Raw genomic sequence first — 25,868 nt, 5'->3', positions numbered from 1 at the left:
AGGGTCAGATGGATTCTCAGCTGAATTCTACCAAACTTTTAAAAAAGAACTAAGGCCAATGCTCTCAAATTATTCCATGAAATATAAAGGGATGGTACACTTCCAAATCCATTTTATGAAACCAGTATCACTTGTACAAAAATCAGAAAATGGACACATTGAGGAAAGAAAACTACAGACCAATATGCCTGATAAATTCAGATGCAAAAAAAAAAAAAAAACACCTTAATACTAACAAATGATATTTACCAACACACTAAGAAAATTATACATCACAACCTAGTTGATTTCATTCCAGGAATGCAAGGATGGTTTAACATATGCAAATCAAACAATTAAATACATCATGTAAACAGAATTGTATGTAAAAATCACAGTCATCTCAAGAGATGCTGGGAAGGCCTCCAACAAAATGCAGTACAACACCCATTCATGAATTTTTTTTCAAAAGGCTATCTATAAAAAAACCTAAAGCCAATCTCATATTAAATGGGAAAAAATAAAGTATTTCCTTTAAAATCAAGAGCAAAGATTATGGCATTTTGCAGGTAGATGGATAGAGTTGGAGAATATCATGCTAAGGAAAACAGCCAATCCCAAAACACCAAAGGCCAAATATTTTCTCCAGTATGTGGATGCTGACCCATAAAGGGCAGGGGTTGGGGGGTTACCAAGGGAAGAATGGAGGAGCTTTGGATTGGGCAGAGGTGAGGGGAGGTGCCTGGGGGTGGGAAATACGGTGGAATGAGATGGACATCATTACCCTAGGTACATGTATGATTGCACAGGTGGTGTGACTCTACATTGTGTACAACCAGAGAAATTAAAAGTTGTGCTCCATTTGTGTACAATGAATCAAAACACATTCTGCTGTCATATATAACTAATAAGAACAAATAAAAATTTAAAAATAAATAAGTAAAAGCAACTGCAAAACAAGACAATGATGTCCACTACTCTTGTTTAATAAAGTACTAGAAATTCTAGCCATAGCAATTAGGTAAGAAAAGAAAACAAAGAGATAAAACTGAAGAAGAAGGAGGAGGAGGAAGAGGAGGAGTTAGTAGTAGTAGTAGTAGTAGTAGTTGTTGTCGTCATCATCGTCGTCATTGTCATCAAAACATCACTGTTTGCATGCGATATAATCCTATACTTAGATCCAAAATGCTCCATTAGGAGACTGCTAAAATTAAGAAATAAATTCAACAAAGTAGCAGTTACAAAATCAACATACAAAAATCGATAGCTTTCCTATATACCAATAATGAACCTGCTGAGAAAGAAATCAGGAAAACAATTCCATTCACAGTAGCGTCAAAAAAACAAAATACCTAATCTCTAATCTGACCAAGAAGATGAAAGATCTCTGGAGTGAAACCTACAAAATATCAAAGAAAGACACTGAAGAAGATATAAGATAGACCACCCATGTTCATAGATAGGCAGAATTAATATTGATAAAATGACCACAGCACCAAAAAGCTTCAAAGAAACCCCCTCAAAACACCAATGACATTCTTCACAAAACTTACAAAAAAAAAAGAAAAGGACTTAAAATCATTTGGAAGAACTAAAGACCTAGAAGTACCACAGCAAATTCTAAAGCTAAAAAAGGTATGCTGGAAGCACCATCATACCGGACTTCAAACAGAGCTATAGTAACAAGCACTGTATGGTACTTGTCTAATAACAGACAAACAGACCAATGAAACAGGTAGAAGACAAAGAGACAAATATTTATAGTGATCTGATCCTTGACAAAGATTTCAGAACATTCGCTGGGAAAACGACAGCTTATTTAACAAATGGTGCTAGGAAAACTGGTTATCCATATGTATAAGAATGAAACTAGACTCTTACCACACACCCTGCATGAAATTTAACTCAAATTGTGCCAAAGACTTAGGAACTAGACAAGAAATCATGCAGCTCATAGAAGAAAATGTAGGGTTAATACTCCAACATATAGGTACAGGCAACTACTTTCTCAATAGGACCCCAAGGTTCAGGAAATAATGCCAAGAATTAATAAACAGGATGTCATTGAATTAAAAAGCTTCTGCACAGCAAAAGAAACAATAAAGAATGTTAAGAGAGACTCTAAAGAATGGGTGAAATTCTTTGCTAGCTACTCTGACAAGGGATTAATATGCAGAATAATCAAGAACTCAAACACACACACACACACACACACACACACCAAAAAACAAAAAAACAAAAACAAAACCCCAATTGATAAATGGCCATTTGAACCCAATAGACATTTCTCAAAAGAAGAAATACAAATGGCTAACAAATATATTTTAAAACATTCAACATCTTTAGCAACTAGGTAAATGGAAATCAAAACTATACTGAGATTTCCATCTCACTCCAGTCAGAATGGCAGCAATCAAAAATACCAACAATAATAAATGCTGGGGAGGATGCAGAACAAAAGGAACACTTTATACTGCTGTGGGATTATAAATTAGTACAACCACTATGGAAATCAGTATGGAAGTTCCATAAAAGACTAGGAATGGAACCACCATGACCCAGCCATACTATTCCTTGGTATTTATCCTAAAGAATTAAGGTTATCATACTATCACAATACATGCATAACCATGTTTAGAGCTGCAAAATTCATAATAGCCAAATTACAGATCTTTCCATCAATGGATGAATGGATAAAGAAAGTGTGGTATATATACACAATGCAGTTTAATTCAATCATAAAGTATGAAATTAAGCCATTTGTAAAGAAATGGATGGAGAGCATTATGTTAAGCAAAATATGTCAAACTCAGGAAGTCAAGGGTTGTATGTTTTCTCTCCTTTGAGGAGGCTAGGGAAGATAATGGAAAAGAAAGGTGGAACGGGGAAATTAGTGAAAACTAAAGGGAGACCAGTACAGTAGAGGAAAGGGGCCCGGGGAGGGAGGGAGAGAGAGAATGCTACTGACCAAACTATATTGCTGTATTACATGCATGTATGAATTTATACCAATGAATGTGTACTTACAATGAACCAGGAAAAGAACATGAAAGAAAAGAATCTCTAATTATAAACTACGGGTTTCAATTGGTAGGAATATACCGTATTGGCTTAAAAATCATAATAAATGTGCTACACTAATGAGAGGTGTCCATAGGGGAAAAAGGATTGTTGAGGGAGATGAAGGAGTACATGGAAAACACCCGCTCTAAGAAACAGTGTATTAAATTTTCAAATATTCTTAGTTCATTGAAAATTGTTAGGGTCTGTAAACAAGTCAAGATGGCGCCTGGCATTTTGCCAGAGGGAGTGGTTTGTGAAGTAACGCCAGCGAGCCATTAAGTGTGGAGATTCCTTATTGGTTGACTGCTGTATCTAGTTTATGTTAATTAAGATAAGCTGTGTGGAATGTATATATACCCCTCCTGTCCTACAATAAACGGCTCCCACTCCTGCTGTATCAATGTACACAAGTTACTCTTCACACACACACACACACACACACACACCCGTTATTTTGCTGCAGCCGGACTGCGGCAGATGGCGGCCCATACGGAGAACGCCTGAAGCTGGGAGGTAAGTGAAATTGCTCACCCCTGAGGGAAGGCGAGAGAATGGGTGAAATAAGAGTGGAAATAAGAAAAGTGAAGGCAACAGAAAATAAATAGCCAAATGACAACCTAAATCTCGTCTATACAATTACACCGTACACATTACATGAATGTACATTAACTAAAGACACAATAAATATACAAGAAAACAAGCTTTCTATAAGAAACACTTTAAATAGGACAGAAGCAGATCAAGAGCAAAGAGAACAGCTCTAAATCACCAATGTTAAGGAGCATGGAAAGGCTTCGTTACATCAGATGAGCCAGACCTCAAGACAGACTTATGGCCAGAAGCAAAGACAAATGTGTCACTGTCAATAAATAACACACACACATACAAATTCATCAAGATAACACAATCATCCTATATGTGTTCACACTTAATGACCAAGGTTCAAATATGTGACACAAACCTGACAAAAGTAAAGGAAGACATGCATCACCAGTTATAGTAAGTAAGTTCAAAAGTCCTCACTCGGTAACTGACAAAAAAAAAAAAAAAAAAAGTAGACAGAAAACCAAGAAGGGTAGAGAAGAGACACCATCGACCAGAATAACCTCACAGAGACTGAAATGTCCCCCCACAAACAGAAGACATGTCCTTATGAAGGACTCATGAAAACCAACACAGTCCATATGTCAAAAAAAGACTCAATTAAGTTACCAATATAAGAAATGAAAGACCTCATTGTAATAAGTTTCTGTCGTTTTTTAAAAAATATTTCTTAGTTGTAGTTGGACATAATACCTTTATTTTATTTATTTATTTATTTTTATGTGGTGCTGAGGATCCAACCCAGTGCCTCACACATGCCAGATAAGCACACTATCACTGAGCCACAACCCCAGCCCTCTACTGGTTTTAAAAGAATAATTTGATAAGCGGTAAATAGCAAGATATCAATAAATTAGACAACCTTTTAAAATGGCGAAATTCTTTTAAAAAATTACAAGACAGGAAACAGAAAAACTGGATAGCCCTAACCAGAGCAGAAATTGGATTTATATTTACTCACAAAAAAAAAAAAAAAAAAAAAAAAATTTCCAGGCCAAAATGCCTTCACTATTGAATTTTACTTAATATTTTAAAAATAATTAATACTGATATTAGCAGACTGTGGTGACATACCCTGTAATCCCAGAGATTCAGGAGCTTGAGGCAGAGAAACATAAACACAAGGCCAGCCTCAGCAACTTAGTGAGACCCTATCTCAAAATAAAGTTAAAAAAGGCTGGAAATCTAGATGTAGGAGATGTAGGTATAGCTCAGTGGTAGAGTGGCCCTGGGTTCAATATCTTGTACCCAACAAAGAAAAACCTGATCTTACATTAACTTATTCAGAAATTACAGAAGCACTTTATGAAGCCACCATTTCCCTAATGCCAAATAGAAAATGACATTAGGAAAAAAGAAAACTATAGACAATTATTTCTCCTGAACAGGAGGAAATCATGAAAATCATTAAAAATAAATTATCAGAAGAATCCAGAAATATATAAGAGGGCTGTATTTTTATGACAAAAATGACAAAGTGGGATTTACCTCAGGACAAAGTAGGTTTATATCAAGAGTGCAGGTTGGCTTAGCCTTCAAAAACTAATCCACACCCTTCACTACATTAACAGAATAAGGAAGATTACACCATTTCAATGGGTGCAGAAAAAGCATTTAATAAAACAAGAATTGTCGGTTTTCAAAAAAAAAAAAATCTCTGTAATCAATGATGTGTCTTCCTGTTCTTCATCTCCTATGTATCAATAATTCTATTATCATCCTTTACTTCCATTATATACCAAGCATTCTTCAAATATAAAAATCTACCACACCCACACCCCCCAAAAACAGGGTGCCTATAAAATATACAGACCCTTTGTCGACAAAAAGACAACAGTTAACACTGAGCTTAAAGGTAAGAGCCTGGACACTTTACCCTCTCCAACAGTATCTATAAGAAAGCATAAATGTCTTTTCCCGTTGTGTCTAACAACATTGCACTTGAGGTCCTTGACAATACAATACATCAAGACAAGAAATAAAAGCCAAATTTATTTGCAAGAAAGAAGAAATACCCTCCTTACTTGTTGATGACATCCCTGTATACACAGAAAACTTGAAAAACTCCTAGAATAAGTGGGTTTATTATGAAAACTTACCTGGAAAAAAATGAAGTGTATATTATATTTCCCAAAAGTGGACACAACAATATTTCCTATTCCATGTGCTCTTTTAGGATGTGACCATGCCACTCCTACGTCAAGAGGTACAGTCTGATTGCCTTCTCCTGGAATCTTGGTAGGCTTGAGTAGAGTAGACATTACTTCTCAGTCACAATAGGAGCACAATATGTGACTTATTAGGCTCATTCATGACAAATGAATCTTATATTTTGTTGGAAGATCTCACTGACAGCCTTGATCCATAGGGAAAAAGTCTGACTGTCCTAAGGCCATCATGCTTATAGGACAGCAAGCCACATGAAGAGGGTATGTGTGAAAATCATGTAAGATTAGGCACCAGATCTTTAAATGAACGAGAGTCTGGTGATTCCAGCCCCCAAGAATCATCTTGTGGTCAACCTTCAAGTCTTCCACCTGAGCCTCCAGACACTGTGGTGCACAGACAAGCAGTCCATATCCTCTCTGACTGAAACCCAGACCTACAGAATCTATGGGGAGGGAAGACAGAAGGAAGAGGAAGAAAAAGAGAGAGAGAGAAATGGAGACGTAAACTCAGCAAGTCTGGGAGCAATACGACATGAAATTATAATAGCTAGAAATCTATTCTAGTTTTTAAAAATAAGTTGTTTTTCATATACCCTATAGTAAAAATACCAACAAAGCCATCCTAAGTAAAGCAGTATAAAAACAAACAAAATATTTACAAATAAATTTTAAAAATATAAGCCAAACCCACATGTGGAGACTACAAAATATCTGTGAGCACACATTAAAGACTATCTAAGTAAACAAAATATCTTGGTATTTCAGGAGCAGGCAATGGATTTTTAGTCAGGACGCAGAAAACTGCTAACCACAAAAAAGAGTCAGATTTTATTAAAACTAAAATTTTCTGTTCCTCAGAAGGCACTGTCAAGAAATATACTGACAAGCCATGAATGCAAGAAAATATTCTCAAAATAAATATCTCAAAGAATTGCTATGCAGCCTAAATAAAGAATATGAGGGAAATGTAATGTTGGTAAAATTGTATGCTGATGTGGAAACCCTGAATTTACAGGCACAGCTGATGCGTATGTAACGTGGTACAATCAGTCACTTTGGTGAAAAAAAAATCTGGCTCTGTTGGGTGGCAGGAGGGTACTGGGGTTAGAAGTCAGGTTCTCTATACTGAGCCACATCCCAGCCCTTTTTTATTTTTTAAGACAGGGTCATGTTAAGTGGCTGAGGGTCTTGTTAAGTTGTTGAAGTTGGCTTTGAACTTGCAATCCTCCTGCCTCAAGTCCCTGGGATTGCAGGCAAAAGCCAATGCACACCCTCCACACCACCACCACCCCCAGCCCCCGCATGGCTCTTTCTTATCAACTCCTTCTACACTGTGACCACCAAGTCCACTCCTAGATATTGACCCAAGAGAAATGAGGCATGGGAAAAAGATGACGCATACATGAATGCCCGTGGAAACTTGTTCGTGACACCCTGACTCCTACCAGCAGGAGGACGGATAAACTGCAATATATCCAGACAAAGGAGAGCTTGGTAATTAAAGGGAATAAACTATTCACTCAGGCAAAAACATGGATTTTTATGTTTTTCAATGCTATTTTAAATTAAATTTTTTTAATTTTCATTTTTAAATTGCTTGCTGCTCAATGACTCATTGATAATGGATCTTCCTTTGCAGCCCAGTAACTAACACGTTCTTGTCTGTTTAATAAACCTTTCTAAATGTTGCCAAGAACCTTTGGTTTTATCAACCAGGCTCTAAAATCACCCTCAGACTCTTCCACACCCACAGCACGCCCTGTCTGGAACTGGGATGCCTTCGCCCTGTGGAAGCAGACAAGGTGCCTCCTCCATCCTCTTCCACCCACAGGCTCCACGTGAAGGCTGCCTGCTCCCTGCTCCTCGGGGTGAGGCCTGCTCTCCTTGACATGCACAGGCACCCAGAGCTGAGGGCCAAGCTGGTCCCCGCCTCTCTCCTAAGCAACAGCCAGCCCCATTTTGTTCCTCTGCCTTTGAACTAGGTGGCAAAAGAAGAAGACAGCATCCCAGGACACAGACTGATCCAGTCCCAGCTGTTGGGAACTCACTCCTGAGGATCCCAAGCCACCCCTCTGGATTTCCTTTGGCTTCTCTCTGTGGAGCAACCACTTTAAGAACAGGAATTCTCCAAGGGTTCCCGCACAAGCTATCACCTCATCTGGCCCTTTGCACCTCCCTGGCCTCTTCTCAATTCACTCACTGAGCCCTGTTTGAGGGCAGGCCTTAGGCCAAGAAAAAGCCACTGCAGCCCTAACCCTAGGCCTGGAGGCTCCTGGCCTTCTCACTGGCAAGTTCCAAGATAACAGAGCCACTTCCCATATCCCACTGCAGGCCACCAACCAGTTCTGAGATTGAAGGATTCTTCCCCAGGGAAAAGAAATGTAAATGGCTAATTATAAAAGACAATGGTTCTTTTCTACTGAAAGAAGCTGTCCTGCTAAGTAATGAATCCAAGAGTAATAGAATGACTTCAGGGTAGGCAAAGACGGAAGCTGTAATTCAGGAAGTAATGGTGTGAGCGTTGTTAGAGAAATGAAAAGACTGGCAAAAGCACAAGAATAATCCCCTGAAAGCCTGAGAGGATATGGCCAGCCTGGAACTTCTAACTACCCCAGGGAGGGGGGCCAGGACCCCATGGCAGGCCTCCGCTTCCACCCCAGAAGGCAGACATTCAAAGCCAGCCTCAGCAGGCCCAGAACCAGCACCCTGTTTCAATACAACCCTTTTTAAAGAAATACCCAAGAAACAGAACTGGTTCAGATGTATTTCTGTGATCTACACCAAAAATCACCCCCCAAAAGTAGATCCTAATACCCATCAGCACAAAAAGGCACCATCCACGAGGGCAAGGAGAAAAGGAAAGACCTGCCAAGAGATTCGCAAACTCATGCCACCTCCTGGCACCCTCTCAGCACACCTGGTAAGGCCCTAGGGACCCATCTGCTCCGCCAGAAGGTGGGGAGCCTTGGAAGCGCTGTGCCTCACAGCGAGAGGGAGCCCTAGAAACCCACATCCAGCCCACCTACACATGCTGAGCTCACAGGCAGCAGAGAACAAGACACATGACGATGCTCAGGGACATGGTCAGGAAGACCAACAGTGAAGGGAAGGGAGGAAGGCACAAGATGGGTTGTTTCTCAAATTAAACTTACATGAATTTCAAAAGGTGCTTACAATCAAAGCTACCCACAATTGAGAAAGCAAAGCTAGACATTCTGTCGCCAGCCATGACTGCTCACCACTGAAGTTTATTAGAGGGTTCCCAGGAAGCTCAAGATCATGACTCGAGCAACCCCTCACCACCACCTCAACACCACAGCCCTGCGGGCCACCAGCCAGCCTGGGGCCACCCGCCTGTACTGCATGCTAGAGACCTGTCTCACCCCAAGTAAAGTACTCTCCTCAGCAACTCCCGACTCTTGTCAGGACAAAGCACCCACCTGTACCTCAACAGTGTCCACGGGCTGAAAGCCCCAGGCACAGATGTGCTGACTCCCAGTCCAGCATTCTTTCCACACTGCATTCCTTACTGGAAGATTCTTCCCAAGGCTGGACAGTCAGTGCACTGCTGGACACATAGTACCCTGATCTGTCAACTAAAAGCCAGAGTTATCTCTTGTCGGGGTTTTTAGCCCCCAGTCTCCTCCTGACCAGCGGGAAAAGCGGGGAAAAGCACACCCGGACCAGGAAGAGCCAAGAAAGGTAAAGGTCGACTGGCCGCCCACCCAGCCCTCCCTCCCGGAGGACAATCAGATGTGCCAGGGAGAACAGTCAAAGCGTACACACAGCTTATTTACTGCACAGGAGCCAATCAGAATAAAGGTCAGAGGGGTGGAGCAAGTTCACGTGTACACCCACCCCATAGTCTGTAAGGGAAGGCACAAGCTGTCCACGAGGGTGGAAGAGTCCTGGACATATCCTGAGGTGGTCCACCTCCTCCATCACCACCCGCAGCACTGCCTCCTGGCTGATAGCCAGGAGCCATCCCAGCCACATGTGCAGGCCCCAAGACTGGGAAGCAGGCAGCCACGCCCTACAATCTCTGATTACAGCAACCACAAGAAAGCACCCCAAAGAATTACCAGCAACCTGAGAAGGCAGCAGAGCACCTACCACTTCTGCCGTTGGAATGTTGCGGAATCGGGCAAGCAGCAGCAAAGGGCACTCAAAGAGTGGGAGAAACCAAAGTTTATTTTACGACAGTGGGCCCAGAGATCAGCACTCCAGATTCTGAGCACCCCTTTCTAGTTTTTCACAACATTTACAGGCTATCTAATATCATAAATTTTCTAGTCTAAAATGATACATGGTTGTGCACAAGGTTTCAGAAGAAATGATACATGATCATGTGTAAGGCTTTCCTGGGGGTTGTGTGTTTACAAAAGCCCAGTGCTCTAAGGGAGACTGGCTCCTCTTAAGAGGCCTCTAGCCTTGGGACCGCAGCCGTTGGGGGTGGGGAGTGAATGGTGCTAATTAGGTTCCCTGAAAACCAGCTGGCAGGAAAGAGGAGGAGAACTCTCCCTCTCCCAGGCACTAATTTTCGCAGACAGTGCCCTTAGTTTATTTGGTATTCAGGCCTAGGTGAGTTCCCCACTGCACCATGACGGGCATGTGTCTGCCATGGCCAACAAGGCCCACCGAGCCTGCCTGGTGCTCTCCCTTGTACCTGGCCCACCATGCCTGTCTCAGGTCACCTAGATTAAACTTGCGGAGGCCCTGGAGGACTCCCTTCTGGGCCAAACAGAGCTCGCGTGCCTCTGCAAGGCTGGACGGCCTATAGGCGATGTCAATGACCTCATGTCCCTGTTCGAATGAGCCAGCAGTGGCTTCTAGCATCACTTTGTGAGTGAAGTCTCTCCCACAAGACCAAGTCGTGGAAAGGTGGCTGCTTCTCCTTTCCTCCCAATAGGAAATGAGCACAAAAAGAATGTTTCTGGAACAAATGCCCGTGGGGAGGGCACCAATGCATCACAAAGGACATATCGGGCTGAGTATCTGCAGAGCGCCAGGATCCCAGCCATTTGCTCCTAGCTGCCAACTGTCAACCCAGCTTCCCAGTCACACTGAGAACCCACACACCTCTGCCTGTGCTATCTGGGCGGGCCACGCCAGCATGGTTCAGCACAGTCCAGAATGCACCTCTGCACTGCTCATCCCCTACCCAGACCATGGTCTGCAGGGCACCGTGGTGGCAGCCGGCACAGCCATTCTCATACAGGTCCTGTGCGTGCAGAAGAGAACAACCCTCCCCTGACACTGCATCCAGGGCTGTGGGTGTCCACTGGGTCCAGCTCACAAACTGCAGTACGCAGGCTCCTGATCTCACCAATTCTTCTTTGCTTGACCTACTAATTACTGACAGGCAGGAAAGCAGCAGTCAGACTGGATGGGTCCAAACCCCAGTTCCACGGGCTAACCACAAAAGGGTACCCATGGAGGGGCACCGGCTCTGGCCCTGCTTCCTGGCCACCCTGCTGCACTTGCCCTCCCTGCCCTCACCCTCCTCCTCCCTTCCTTCTACTTCTGTAATGGACCCAACGTGCTGTCGAAATCACCTTGTGAGCTGCATCTTCCCCAGTAGGTTCACCCACTCCCCCTGGGCAGTACCTATCCCTAACCATGCTTCTGCCCTACAGCCACCTCAGCCAAGAGCCCACACTGCCCAGGCTCCTTGAGAGCTGCCCAGCCACCTGCCCGCACAGAGCCGAGCGCTTACCTGCTGCACTTCTCCTAACCCTCCCGCTGCCCCCCCAGCTGTTCCCCTGGGCATCCTGAGCAGCACACGGGTGCTCCTAGTCTCAAATCCACTGGCGAGACGGCTACTGTCTCAGAACGCCAAGCACACCACGCCAGTGTCCCCCAGTGGGGGATCTTTCTGTTGCAGCTGGCTTCCCGTCTATTTTCATCTCCAGCTGTAGGTCACTGGCCTTCCTGTCCTTGGAGACACTCTTGTCTTTCCTACTCATGACTCACTCTCATGTCTCTGTGAGATTTTGTTTTAACTCACCTTTCCTTGTTTTTGTTTGTTCTGTTTTTTGATATCAGGGATTGAACCCAGGGGCACCTAACACTAACCCTCATCCCCAGCTCCAAGCCCTTTTTTTTTTTTTTTTGAGCCAAAGTCTAAATTGCTTAAGGCCTCGACAAGTTGCTGAGGCTGGCCTCAAACTTGTGGTCCTCCTGCCTTAGCCTCCCGAGTCACTGGGATTAGAGCGGTGTACCACCGCACCTGGCTCAATTCATCTTTCTAGGGACTTGTTTATTGCACATAAGCAATAACTTAAAATTCTCAGCCATAATCTTATAAACACTGACTCTTCTCCAATACATTTTCTCTCTCTAGATCTGTTTGTTCATACTCTGTTTCAGGTCTTAATCTCTGTCTTATTTTCAGCATCTCGCTATGCTGCCTACTCAGTAATTTTCTCAGAACTACATTTGAGGTCAATTAATTCTCTCTGTGTCTAATGGGTTGTAAATTTCAATGACTATTATTTTGATTACCAGAAATTCTTTCTACTTCTTTTGAAAATCTCCGATCTCATTCTTGATTCTGAACTGCTCCTTTACCCTCACCACTTGAACCTCCCACCCCAGGCCCTTCCATCTCTGTTGGGGCACTCCAAGCCCCTGACGACAGCGCAAAACGGCAGCCAGGTCTTCTCCTCGGGCACTCCTCGTAAGCTTGCTTGGCACTCTCTCATGAGCTGCATCTGTGATAGGGACCACGCTTTTTTCAGGGAAAAGTTCTCAAAGGCTGGCCAGTCACCTACCAGTGTCCCCAAGACCTTCTCTAGTAGTGTGTGAGAACAAAACCATTTCCATGACAAAACTAGGATGTTGGCATTGTTAGCACCTGCTCTGTGGACACAAGCCGTGTGAGTCAGCTGGCAGGAATGCATGCAGCACCACAAACTCATGCCAGGCCACAATCATTCCTAATGCCACATGCCACAGTTTAAGACAAAAGGCAGCTTCCTTTAAGAATGTCCTTGATGAAGTAGGAACTTAAACACTACAGTCAAATCCAGTCTAATCATGCTATTAAGATGAGCTTAGTCCCGCTCTTGAGGAGACAGCTGTCCCACACTCCATGGGGCAGGGCAGGAAGGCTATGTGACACCCTGTGGTGCCTGCTGAGCAACGCCACTACCTCCCAAGGCAGATCTCAGTGTGGCGGTTTCTGTGTGAGCCAGACTGAACACCTTCTTCAAAAAACATCATTTTTACTTAAAGGACAAGCACGTGAGACAAATTGGTTATTAAAATTTGAGTCTCCAGCAGACATTTCCTCAAAAATGAACTCAGCCTGTTGTTTCAAGAAAACAATGGGTAGTAACTGTTGTCCACTATGGTATTTGAGCTTTTAAGACAGAACCTGAATTGTGGAAGACTTTCATTCCCCACTGTGGCCTGGTGGCTTCAGCTTCTCCATGAGAATGCTGGGAATGTCGTAATGCCAGTGAACGTGAAGCTCTGACACTGTAGGGCAACACAACCAAGTTTGGATTCCAACCCATGACAGCCTTGAGCAACCCTGCATTAGCGCACCGCCCAGCGTTTCCCATATGACTGTGTGTGAGGTTCCAGAGCCACACGTGAGTAAAAGCCACAAAGTGCAACAGCCGCCACCAGACATGTGTGTGAGGTGCAGCGGACTTCAGAAACCTCAAATATTGAGTTATGATAGAGTATTAAAGAAAAAGTCCACAATTACCTGGAAAAGATATTAAACGCTCCCTTTTCCAACCACATACCTGTGTATGGCTGAATTTTGTTCATGTCCTTCAAGCCCCCCCCCCCCGCCAAATTACAATATATTGACTACACCAACATAAATGGTTGTTTTGTCTTCTATTAAGTTAGATACTAAGGAAATTTACAAAATGGTGAGGGGGAGCCTTTCTCACCACTAAATATTTCTGTTATAGAAAATATTAATTCATTATAGAAATAATATCATAAAATAATAGCATACCCTGGGTTAGCCATAATTAGTTTCAAACAAGTTACTAAATACTTTTAAATTGTTTGTATTCAGGAGAACTGGTGGGCAGCTCCTTGGTTCTTCTTGTTCTAAGGATGCCAAGGGGTCCTGAAACAATGACCTGGCTTGCCCGCGGCAGGACCATCTGCTTTGGCTCTGGACAGCACCTCAACTTCCCTGGGCAGGGCCAGCTTGTCCCGTATTCCACACGCTGCCAGCACGGGAGACCTAACCCTGCATCTGATGCCTCCAGTGCACCAGCCACCAGGGAGGCTCCCCACTCTTTCTTTCTCAGGGATTGGCCCTGGTGGCTGAGGAGTCCATTTCTTCCTGGAGGGCCTGCCCTGGTGGCTGAAGAGTCCATTTCTTCATGGACAGCCTCCCCTGGTGGCAAGGAGTCCAGCAATGCATTTAAACACCTTCTGTTCACTGTGGCCCAGCGTCACAGGGCCTTTGCTGCAGAGTAGTATGGGCCTCCCAGGCTGCATGTGGGTGTTCATCTGCCAGCCATCTCTCCCAGCCCATCCCAGTGGTGCTGGGCTCCCCAGGACAGCAAGGCAGTGCTGTCACACTCACCAAACGAGCCCAGATCCTCTACAGGAAGATGCTCACCACACTCTGGCCAAGTCAACAGAGTTAACTGGTCAATTACCATAACCTCGTGGAATACAGCGTGAAAGACTGAGACTCCCAGGTGAATCACAAGCATAGCGACCACTGTCCAGTATGTCAGAAGGTAAAATAGACAGGTGGTTTGTGACTCTGGAACCCACTCTGCAAAATGGAACGCATGCAACCTACTTCAACTTAGAAAGGCCCCGGTCAGAGTAGAACACAGACCCCTGGCTGAAGGGTCAGAACGTGGGCTCTCACGCAAGCCCGACCACCTTGGGCTGGTGATTCCAGCTCCCTTGGCATTGGTGTGCAGGTGTCACCTCAGATCTGTCATGAGGTTCAGCACCAACTCCAGGAAGCACCATCATGCAGGAGGCACAATCAGTTGCCACTCCACACCCACTGTTACTGCCCACCACTCACAACACCTGTGGCCCCAGACATGCATGTGCAGTTCTCACTCCTCAGGAGGAAGAGCCCAGCACCCAGTTTCAGTGCAGTGGCTCCACTGCAGTCTCTTTGCAATGGTATAGATGGTTGGCACACCTTGACCAGGAGCCTGACCTTGGCAAGCAGCTGGGAACACTGGTGAGGGGTCAGCTGGGAGTCAGCACCAAACAGAACCAAGACAGAGTTTTCCCCTCATACTTCTAATCAGAGTGATGATGAGCAGAGACGCATGCTTAAGCAGCTCTAAGAAGCAGCAGCTGAGGCCCAGGAGGCTGGAAGCAGGAAAAAGAAAAGGGACAAGAGTGGCCCAGGACCATGGACAGAGGCACTGGGCCCTCAGGGGCTGACACTCTGGTTCGCACAAGCTGGAATTTTAACTAGCTCTTATTCTCACACATACCTAACCCTAAAATAATGCCAGTCTTTGCCTGCAACCCCAACAGTGCCTGGGAGGGGCTGACTCTGGTCACAGGGCAACCTCAGCCCTAAGAATCAAAGCAGTGCCCCCGTCCCTGGACAGTGTCACTGACATCACTCAACTGCAGCTCAGGGGAGGCTCACAGGAATCAAGTGTGACCACGAAAAAGAGAGAAGACAGCTCCCCTGGGCTGCCTCGGGGTGAGTGTGCACCGAGAAGTGCCAGCCTGTCCATAAGCCCTGTCCTCAGCAACAAGCTCAGGGGAAAAGGAAAACCAGCATCGACCGACCGTGTTGTACAGCTGATCTTATTTACAAACAGCAGCCAGATAATCTTGTTTTTAAATGGCACGAGTTCCATCACTTACAACCAGAGAAGCGACAGTGGGAATTGATAGTCTTACATCATGATTCAATCCCTCTTCTAAGGGGAGAGCCTTAAGTTCTAGAAGGAAAGATAAAAAATAAGAAAACCCTAACAAAGGACAGACATGAAAAATTGACACTTGGGCCAAAATACATCTCTAGCGGGCACATTTTTCTTTACAAGAAACAGAATAAGTCACGATCACATCCCGATTAGCGGGAGATGCGGGGCTTCCACTCTTCACTTACAGAAGGGATTCGAATTTCTCTCGCCGTTTCCTCAGTTATCAAAAGCAATACAGACCCGGTTTTCCTCCATGCAACCAACGTGGCTCATTTTTTAAAATTAACCTTCATACTGAACTTCATAAAGTCTTGTTTTAACCCTGGCAGATCCAGCAGCAGAGCTGAGACCTCTTTAACAAGGGGTACCAGGCACGGCTATGGTGACAACAGTACAGGAAAAGCAAAATGAGCGCAGCCAGGCCCTGCCTCCCACCTGCTGGAGGAAGGCCGCCCTGCAGCTGGGAGGAACCCTTGCAGGGACCTGGGCATGAGGGCTCCCACAGTGACCCTTGGGACGAACGTCTAGTCCTGCAAAAGCTTCCGTCCACCACACCCTGCCGAGGCTTGCCCTCCTGTCTGACAAGTCCTTGGAGTCCCTTCCCCCCACATTCAGTCCTCAGCGGCCATGCTTACCACCTCCAGGTGCTGCAGCCCAGGGGGAGCTCTGCGGCCTCACACCTCACACCCCTGCGGCCTCCTGGGTTTACAGAACAACACCCAGCACACGGCAGGGGTGCAGGAGACAACACCTCCACACGGCATGCTGGACCAGAGGCAGCCACAGTCTCCAACACTGGAGCCTGGCACCCAGCTGGTAGAACTAAGATGTGCTCGTGGGCCCAGGTACTACAGACATGAGCAGCACTGACCTTGACGCCCTTTAAAGGGCAATATCCTCCAAGCACTCTTGGCCACATGTGGTCCATGGCTCCTGGACCAATCCACATGCAGCTGGAGACTGGCCTCTGTGGGCACAGGGTGAAAAACCAGAAGCCACAGGGAGCAGACTGTACCACCTTCCCGCTGAAACCCTGAACAGGACATCATGACCACCCAGGGACACAAAGACAAGGCTCACACCCGTCACCTTAAGGAGGGCGGGCTGCTGCTCCAGATGCAGAAACGGACGCTTCTAAAGCTAGTAAGAGTAGGCTCAGGTCGGGGAGCAGGCCTGTGGGCTGGACCCAACGCCCGCGGCCCTTGCCAGGCTCACCTGGATGCCGTCCAGCAGCTTGCTCATGCACCAGTAGGTGTCGGCCTCAATGTTGCGCAGCACTTCCTCAGGCACGCTGGAGACGTCCACCGCATCCACGTCTTCCTCTTCTGGGCAGCACCAGCAGGGAAAGACGAGGTGCAATTAGCCACAGAAGTAAACAACACCAGGAAGTGGCGACGAGAGACCCCAGGCGCTGTCGACCCCCACCCACTCTTTCCTACCACCAACCAGCTTGTGGCGTCTCACACCTCATCACTTAATGCCTCCATTTTAATACCTAATTAGTGGCAGAAAATTATACTCTGAATCCTCTCCAATTAATTAACATAATTAATATATTGTATATTATTACTTCTCAGGCACTTCACATTCTGACCAGAATGAACCTAGAATATATTACTTACTCCTAACAGATCTGTAAGTTTCTCCATCAAATTTTTTGAACTCTGTAATATATTTACATATTCCTTGAGCAGTAATTCCTCTAAAAATCTGTTTCTAAGGTTAGAGTTTCCAAACTACACTGTGTAAATACTCCTGTAAGATCAAACACCCCAGAAAGCAGTAACACAGATGTGCTTCAAAGAAATAACTGACAACATGCACTCAGAAATCTCCTGAAAGTATAACACACCTAATGAGGAAACATAACTTAAAAGTTTTTAAAATGCAAAACAGATGCCTAATTGAAATGACTTATCAGATATTTGAACAACGTAATTTCAGATCCTTACAAAAACTGCTACCATCCAGCATAGCACTCGCAAATGTTTAAAATTGATGGATCCTATTATTTAATTTTCTTTCTTCTATTTTATTTGAAAATGTGCATGCATCTTTGCAAGGAACATGTTCTTTAAGAAGGAAGGCAGGTTAGTCCAGATACATTCAGAAAGTCCTGAGCAGAGCAGACGTGCAGTCACAGCATGGACAACAGCAGCACCTGCTACATTCACATTCGTCATAGCCAGGCCCCCTTCCCTGTGTTTCAAATATGATCACCCTTTACCTCTGTCACATCCCCACTTCCACCACACTACGGACAGGGAGGGAGTGGAGACAAAACAGCCCTGTGCCAGCAGCCTGTTTTTTTGCATCATGGCTCCCAGGAAGGACCAGAGCTTCAACTCCTGTTCACCTGCTATCCACCCTTGACACCAACCTTCTTAATAGCAGCCTGCACAGTCCTAGCTCCCACCAGAAGCAAGTGAGCACACCACCTCCCTGCAAGGTCCTAGCTCACACCAGCAGTAATTACACTGCCTCCCTGGTTCTTGGTTCACAGCAGAGACCAGAAAGCTACAAGGGAAGAGTGTTTCCGCAGCACCATCCAGTGGTGGGGGCTGACCTCGAGAGCTGGGACAAGACAATGACAGTCCTGGACACACAGCCAGTGTGGGTCGGTGCCTACAATCCCACCATGCCTCTTTCTGAGGCAGTAAGAGGGTGTTTCTATATGGGTTATGGGGCTTTTTAAACTGAAACATAATCCATATCCCATAAAGGTCAATCTTGGTAAGTTTACAAGCTAGGGGTCTCTAGCATATGCACAAAGTCACACAGTCACCACCAACAATTCCAGAGCCCTTTGATCACCCCAGTGAGAAGTCTTTGTCCCTCCCACAGTCCCTGGAAGCCACCACCCAAATGCCAGCTCTCTCTATGTGGGTGCAGCCACACTCTGGGTGGCCATGGGCACCTGGCTTCCCTCTCTCAGGACATGGTGCTCACAGTACACCATACAGCAGAGCAGACTCACAGCACGGACAACAGCAGCACATGCTGTATTCACTGAGTTTTGAGATCCTCGAGAAGCCCACACACAAGGGGCAAAGCTAGCCTGGGACACCTGCGGCTCCAGCACCTCTATCCACCCTGGGCCATGCAGGGTTTCAGGCTCTTGCTCCAGCACGTGGGGACAGCTCTATCCACTGAGCTCCAGTCCTGCAGAGTCTGGCCTTGGAAGCCTGTGGGCCCAGGAGCCCAGCATCAGACCTGAGAACCCCCCATAATAAACTCCCCAGAGACTTTCAGAAGGCACTGCCTCCTGAACTCCTCAGGCTGCCAGGGTGGGGGTGGTCACCTCCACCTGGTTAAACACAGAATCTGGGGCTCAGGAGCTCACCAACGGGCATAGTCCAACAGCGACAGTAGGAACAAGCCGGCTCCACCGTGTGCCATCCTGCTGAGAGAACCAAGAAGCCAAGGACACCCACAACAGGCACAGCCTCCTCACACTGTAATTCGCCTGCTGGGAAAACAGCTTCAGCAGAATCAATTCCACATCCCGCAGGTTCAGAGAGGATCTGACTTTATCTCCCAGTCTCAGGGAACTGAATCAGCACCATCATCAGAGGACTTTTTTTGAGATGTTTTCCACCAACATGCTCTCACTTTCCAGGGCTTTACCAGCATAGGGGTGCTTTCCCGGCTACAAAAAAAGAGTGAACAAACAGGCCCCCCACCCCCACCCCCCACCCCGGCCTCAGAAGCCTCTCCTTGGTTCACAGGAGCAGCAGGGCTGGTGCTGCAAGAGATGGGCAAAAGCCCCGATTCCTCTGTTCAGCCAACTTAGTACTTTACCCAAGGAAATGGGCAGCAGCCTGCTCTAGGTGTCGATTCTCACAATGGGCCCTTCATTCCTCTTTGATGCAATGAGGTAATGGCACTGAACTCAGAGAGCTCTTACGATGCTTTGTCTTCTAAACTCCAAGAGAATCAGAACTGCCCTGACTGTTAGAATGAGATCAACCTCCCCTGGCCCAGGTCCAACAGGGCAGCCCCCCCGCCTCACTAGCCCACGGCATTAAGAGCAGGCTAGGTCACTGTGGAAGCCCAGGCTATCATGGCCACTTCAGAGCACAGGGGTGGGGTACAGAAATACCCCTGGGCTGGCAAGACCATCCAGGGCCCCCATACATGGCCCCACAGAGGACAGGACACTGGCAGTCCTGGGAGCATGGCTGGACAGAACCACAGGTGAGATTGGCGGGCTTGGTTCCCTTCCATCTCTTGGAAGCTGATATCAACCCACTTTCCACAAGGACCAGGGAAATGGCAGGGGGAATGTGTCCTCAAAATCAAGACACCAAAAAAGCCTAACAGTCAGAATAGATTTCCTAACTCAAGGCCACCTGACTCCAAAGATACACACTTTCCACCAGGCATGTGCAGCCCAGGGGCAGGGAGAGGAGATGGGAGGAACTGGAGCATGGAACACCAGGGAGGCCCCACGGTCAGGGGCCAGAGGCAACTGGGTCAGGACATTTGTAGCTGGGCAGACACAACAATGTGGCTGGGTTCAGCTCCCAAATATGTCACACAAACAGGAAAGACAACACCATCAACATCAATGGAAAGACTTTACTCAGATCACAAATAACAGAGAGAAACACAGACACTGAGGAATTCCAAGCCATCCCAGGTTCAAAGAAAGAAACGTGACCCACAGGGGAAACTTATGAATACACAAGTAAAAAGGGCGAACGGGCCTGGTGGCCAGTGATGGAAAGTGGTGACCATGTGCTCTGGGGCAGCACTGCCCTTGGCTCCTGGAGAACTGGGCTTACCTGTTTCTCACCTGAGCCATAAAGACACTCTGCTCCACAAGCTGCCTCGAGGCGGTGGGTGGGACAGAAGGTGGATAAGCACATGCACTCCTCAGGGGGCTGGGGGGACACCCATAATCTCAACCTCCTCCCAGTCATTTTGACTGCCTGGCCCGGGGATGAGCTACCTCTGGGATGCTCTAGTTGACACATTTATGCAAAATACATTGTTAAAAATGACAGAATTTCCTGACTCCATCCTAGTTTTTATGTTAATCGTTTCATCACAGATGAACATTAACACCGGTGTGTTTGGTGCTGTTCTTGAGTGGACCAGCCCCCCTTCTCCCTTGTTACCATGGCAGCACCTCCCTGCACAGGGCAGGCCCTGTGGCCTGGGAACACCAAGGTGAAAAGGCTTAAGCCATGACCCCAAGGAGATCAAAAGTACACAAGCTAAACCTCAAGAACCTGGAGGAGGCAGAGGAGCCCTCCTGCAGCCCGGGAAGACCAGCAGTCCCAAGTGGACCACCACAGAATGTAAAGTCCCAGGATATAAAGACAGATATTTAATTAAAAATAATTTTACCTGTCATCTTACATTGTAGAAAGGCTTAGGAGGGCAGGGGTTAAATAGCCTTCTTAGAAAATGCTGCCCTGCTATATTTTTAAGTCACAAAGTTAATTTATAAAATACCCCACCTTGATCACCAACTCCCTTCACATGGAAAGCTCTACACTGCCCCTCCATAAACACAAGCAGAGTGTGCAGGAGCCCTGGACACCCTCGGCACGGCGGGAGCAGAAGGCAGGCTCATCTTCTGTGCAGAACGCAGGAGCAGTGCGTTCTCACAATGCACAGTTACCACCTTTGCAAAAGGAAAGATGGCGCCTCCTGAGCCACTTGAGTGTCTGACGAGGGTCTGTCCTTTCCCAGATGAACATCCCCACAGCAAAGCGGCGGCGACACTGCCCCTGCATATGATCTGAGATGATGCCAAATGACAAGGGCCAGTGCAGCGCTACAGGGTGAAGGGCAGCATTTGCACGACAGCCGCATCCACAGTCTGCTTGGACAGGTGGGTGGACAGACAGACCAATAGGGGGTGGTGAGTGGTGGCAAATGCAGGGAACAACGCAAGTGGGGAGGAGCTCGACCTAGTGTGGAAAAAGCCACACGGGAACCTAACTGCTGCTCCGGAATACCTCTTCTAGGGAAACAAAGAGCAGTTACTTTCTATCCATCTTTCCATGTCCAGCAAACAAGAGGCACAGGGAGGGTGATGGTGGTGAGCACTGCTCACCAGGGACAGCTGACGGGCAGCCAGGACTTCTCCCTGCCACCTCTCCCCCAGGGAGCCTGTCTTCCAGGTCCACAGCCAGGTCTGCTGGTGCTGCCTGTGTGCACAGGACCTGTCCTGGGGAAAGCCCGAGGGAGGGCACAGGTAAGGGGCCTGCCGGCAGGGGGACACAGCACAAACTGGAAGGGCCTGGCCATGAACCAGGGTCCATGGCACAGCAGAGACTGTGTGGCTCCTTCTGCCCCTGCTGGGAGCCATTAGCCAAGTAGGTATGACAATTTCCTTGCCAGCATACCCCATGTTGCAGTGACATTGCATGTAGGTGACCTTGCTCAAGGACCAGGGCGGATTAGGATGTTCCTGGTTTAGGATAATTGGGTTTAGGGCGTTCCAGGTTTAAGATTATTCCTGCTGGGAATAGGGCGTATCCTGCTGCCTGAGTTCCCCTTGAGTTCTCACGGGATTCAGACAGTATTTTTTGGGAGACAGAAGCCCAGTGGAGGTGGATTTGGGCAGAGAACGTGGATTTCCCCAGAACGTGATTGTAGACGGCTGGTGTGAGTTCGGGAATAAAGAGTTGCTCTTTGAATCTACAAGCTGTGTGGTGGCTCGTGATTGTGTGCCCAGCCAGACTGCGGCATTTGTGCCCAGCCAGACTGCGGCATGCCCCTCTGACAATAGCCCTGCATGGAGCCCTCTGGCTGGGACAGAGGAGGAGGGACTCCACAGTCACTGTGCCTGCCTCATACAGCTTCCACTCTAGAAGGTGAGACTCCATGAACAAAGAGCACCCACACCCCCCAGCCACGCATGCCCATGGCCTCTTCTGCCATTCAGCAAAGAGCCACACAACAAGGTCAGCCCAGGCCCAGGGATCCTTCCTCTCACAGGCCTTCCTGCCTCCTGTGAAGGTCACATGCAAAACAGCCATGAGACCCGAGCACTGGATCCCTTCAGAGAGGACAAGAGAGCACAAAGGTCTGATCCAAGTTCAGGTCTCTCGTCGTAACCCACAGGGAAGAGCTGATGTTTAGCAAAGAGTCAAATCCCTCATTTAAACACGTGGAAGGGTGCCAGGCATCAGGAGAGAGCCCTGGAGCACAGAGCACAGGTAAGACCCAGCACACCTGGGAGCGTCAGCCATGGGCAGGGAACGAGCAGCACTGGTCATGACTACATCACTCACCCACGTGACACAAACCTGCACTAAACCTCTTCATGTAGTTAGGAGCTTAACTGGTAAACAAAATGCTCCATTCTTCATAAGGAAGCCAGAGCTGCTCTGTGGATCTAATCTCTGCATTTCCCAGCTTGGGCACTTTACATCTGAAGCCCTGACACTTGGCTGGTGGAGATTTTAGCACTTAATTACACAGATTTGGGTTTCACTGCAGAGAAAATAAGTCCTGCTTTGGTGACAATAGCATCACAACTCAGGACTATGAATTCACAAAATTCTTTGGTTCAGCAAAAACAACTCATGCTATGATGAAATTGGTTTAGCACTGGGAATGGTAAATTCTAATACAAATGACAATCAACTCAAGGTCACACACTAAACTAGGACTATGGATCTGAACAGTTCTGCTCCATGGCTGCATGCTTCAGTCACCTGTTGCAGCCACAGACCAGCATACGGTTAAGGGTGAGTGTCAACAGTCAATGACCCCAGAATAACACAACATGCACAACACGGGCCAGGCCATGCCCAAGAGCATCTTCCCAGCCCAAAGAGGCCTCTAAGCAGCCAAAGACATACTGGTCTGGAGAACACTGGGAAGCAGTGTGCCCACTCTGTTTAAGTAAACTGGTATCAGACTCCATACAGGAAAATGAGGACAGGACACTGGGGAGCAGAGTGAAAGACACTCCTGGACTTTTGGCCATAACCATGCCATTGTTGAGAGAAAAAATTAACCTTATAATATTCTCTGAATTTGTCTGGAACTCTGTTTTCAATGATGCTATGAGCAGAAGTTTCCGACCAGCACCGTAGAGGGATGTGGCCTGCCCGAGGTCCCCCAGGATGCGTGCCACCAGCTCTACTGTGTCTTCACTGTCTATTGCTGTTCCCCACAATACTAGCAGCTCCTCAAGGTACAGACCATTCCCCTTGTTCTCCAGGGTGCACACAGCAGGGGCTCAATGAGCGTACCACAGGAAGGAGCAGGCCACTGCGTTTGCGACCCAGGAGAAGGAGTGAGGACATGCACAACTGGAAGACAATGCAGAAGCCCACACCAAGGTGTTCTATGAAGAATGGGAAAAATCTCGATAAAAGAGGCATTCAAGTTGTTGCTGAATCTGAGACAACAGCCTTGGGGAACAGCACTGCCCCTACACCACTGTCTCGCCTCCACCCCCTTGCCCACAAGCTCAGGCTCCCTCAAGAGAGGGCAGGGTGGTTTTGCTATTTTGAGACCCTTAAACAGCTGCAGCCATTGCAAAGCTGAGCTCTGGGAATTACGGGTGAAGTTTCTCAGGAAAACAGGATCCCAACCTGCCTGACGAAGAGGCTTCCACCCCAGTCCTGCCCTCTTCTCACAATCTGTAAGTCAAAAGCAAGGTACACATCACCCTACCGGGCATTTGGGCCCAGGGATGTGCTCCTGCTCCCACGACGCAGGGGCCTGGCATGCTTCTCACCCAGAACAAAAGCTGGCCTTTTGCATGTGCACTGAATTAAAGCACGGAGCCCTGTCATTTGTCAAGGGGAAAGGAGCCCAGAGCCTTCTGCTAGGACCTCCTCTATGCCTCTGTGTTTCCAATTAGAAAATTCTGTAGTCACCCGCCTTCCACAAGGCAATAGCAGGATTTCACATAGAGAATAAGCGTTCTTCAGTCATGATAATGTGAAAACGCAAACTAATCATAAATCAATCCACTAAATTGATGCACTCACTTTATCTAATTAAGTCAGAAATAATCCCTCGATGGATGAACAAGTCTTTAAATCAAACAGCAAAATGTTCCCTCCTGCAGATCGTAAACAAAGGGGCCAAATGGAAAGAAAGAAAGAAAGACTAAGACAGGCTCTGCTCATTCCGAAGACCTTGGTAGCCACATTGGGAAGGCAACTGACATTCACACCCACGTGGAATGCTCTACTGTGACAAACAGTCACACCAAGAGCTCTGTGCAAAGACACTTCCCCATTTTCAGCCTGTGGTGGCAAAGTACAGCGTCACCTCAGAGAACCCCCTTTGGAAAGCTTAAATCTCAGGTCTGAGGGTCAGGAAGAAACATTCTAGGCCACAGCCCAGAGCATAAGAAAACTGGACTCTTATCAGATAAGAATTTGAAAGTGGTTGTAGGTGAAAAACCAAATTGGAAAAACATTTATAATTCATTACAGGCTAAGCATTCATATCAATAAGCTCTAATGAATGACTTCTCAATAAGAGGCCTATCTTTATTCTATATCCTATTCTGTAGCCCAACAGAAATGGAAAAAAAAAAAATCCAGATAAAGTAATTTACCAAAAAAAAAGTCAGTTAAAATCAAGAAGTAATGGCCATCATTAGTTATTAAATCAACATAATAGGACACACTCAGTTCACCAATAAAAATAGCCAAGATATCAAATTCCAGAATGGATCCTAGTGATACAAGTGACAAGAAACAGGTCCTCAGAACCACCAGGGCCCTCAGAACACTTCTGCCCATGACTGCAAGGCAGCATCAAAGCTCTTGAAAACCCAGAATGCAGCTAAGCCCAGGTGATGCACCATACCAAGATGGGCTCCTGGGGAACTGGGAGGAGGCAGCCCCCCACCATGCCCTTATTGCAGCTCATGCTCTGGCCAGGCTTGGGCAACAAGGTGGAAATGCACACACCAAATGAGAGTGGGCAGGACACATCCCTCCACCAGACCAGACAATGAACCAGGCCCCCTTCTCCTTCCCTGGGAACAGCACCCAGATTGCCAAGACCACCTTGGCAGATGGGCATGCTGCTGGCACTCTTGTAAGCTAAGGCTACAAGAGCTGCTGTTCCAGCCTGAAGACTTACAGCCCTCTCCTGGCTATGTCCGATGACCCTGGCTGGGCCATGTACCAAAGGGGGAGCCCCTTCACTCCTCGAATCT

At 46.8% G+C, this 25,868-nt stretch overlaps 1 protein-coding gene across 3 annotated transcripts in view; it reads right to left on the bottom strand.

Annotated features, from left to right (window-relative positions):
- Nucleotides 1-25,868, bottom strand: part of Tbc1d22a (TBC1 domain family member 22A) — a 311,077-nt gene that overhangs the window by 133,542 nt on the left and 151,667 nt on the right. For 2 of the 3 annotated variants that reach the window (XM_046429243.2, XM_046429242.2), the window contains exon 9: nt 16,928-17,037. The exons of the other annotated variant lie outside the window; for it this stretch is intronic. In XM_046429243.2, coding sequence (XP_046285199.1) covers nt 16,928-17,037 — 110 coding nt within the window. The remainder of the gene's footprint in view (nt 1-16,927; nt 17,038-25,868) is intronic. 3 annotated transcript variants of the gene reach the window in all.

This window comes from Marmota monax, unplaced genomic scaffold (genome assembly GCF_021218885.2).
Source record: "Marmota monax isolate L192 unplaced genomic scaffold, Marmota_monax_Labrador192_F-V1.1 WCK01_AAM20220418_F8-fsc00051, whole genome shotgun sequence".
Classification (NCBI taxonomy): domain Eukaryota; kingdom Metazoa; phylum Chordata; class Mammalia; order Rodentia; family Sciuridae; genus Marmota; species Marmota monax.
This window is presented reverse-complemented; position numbering and strand designations above follow the sequence as displayed.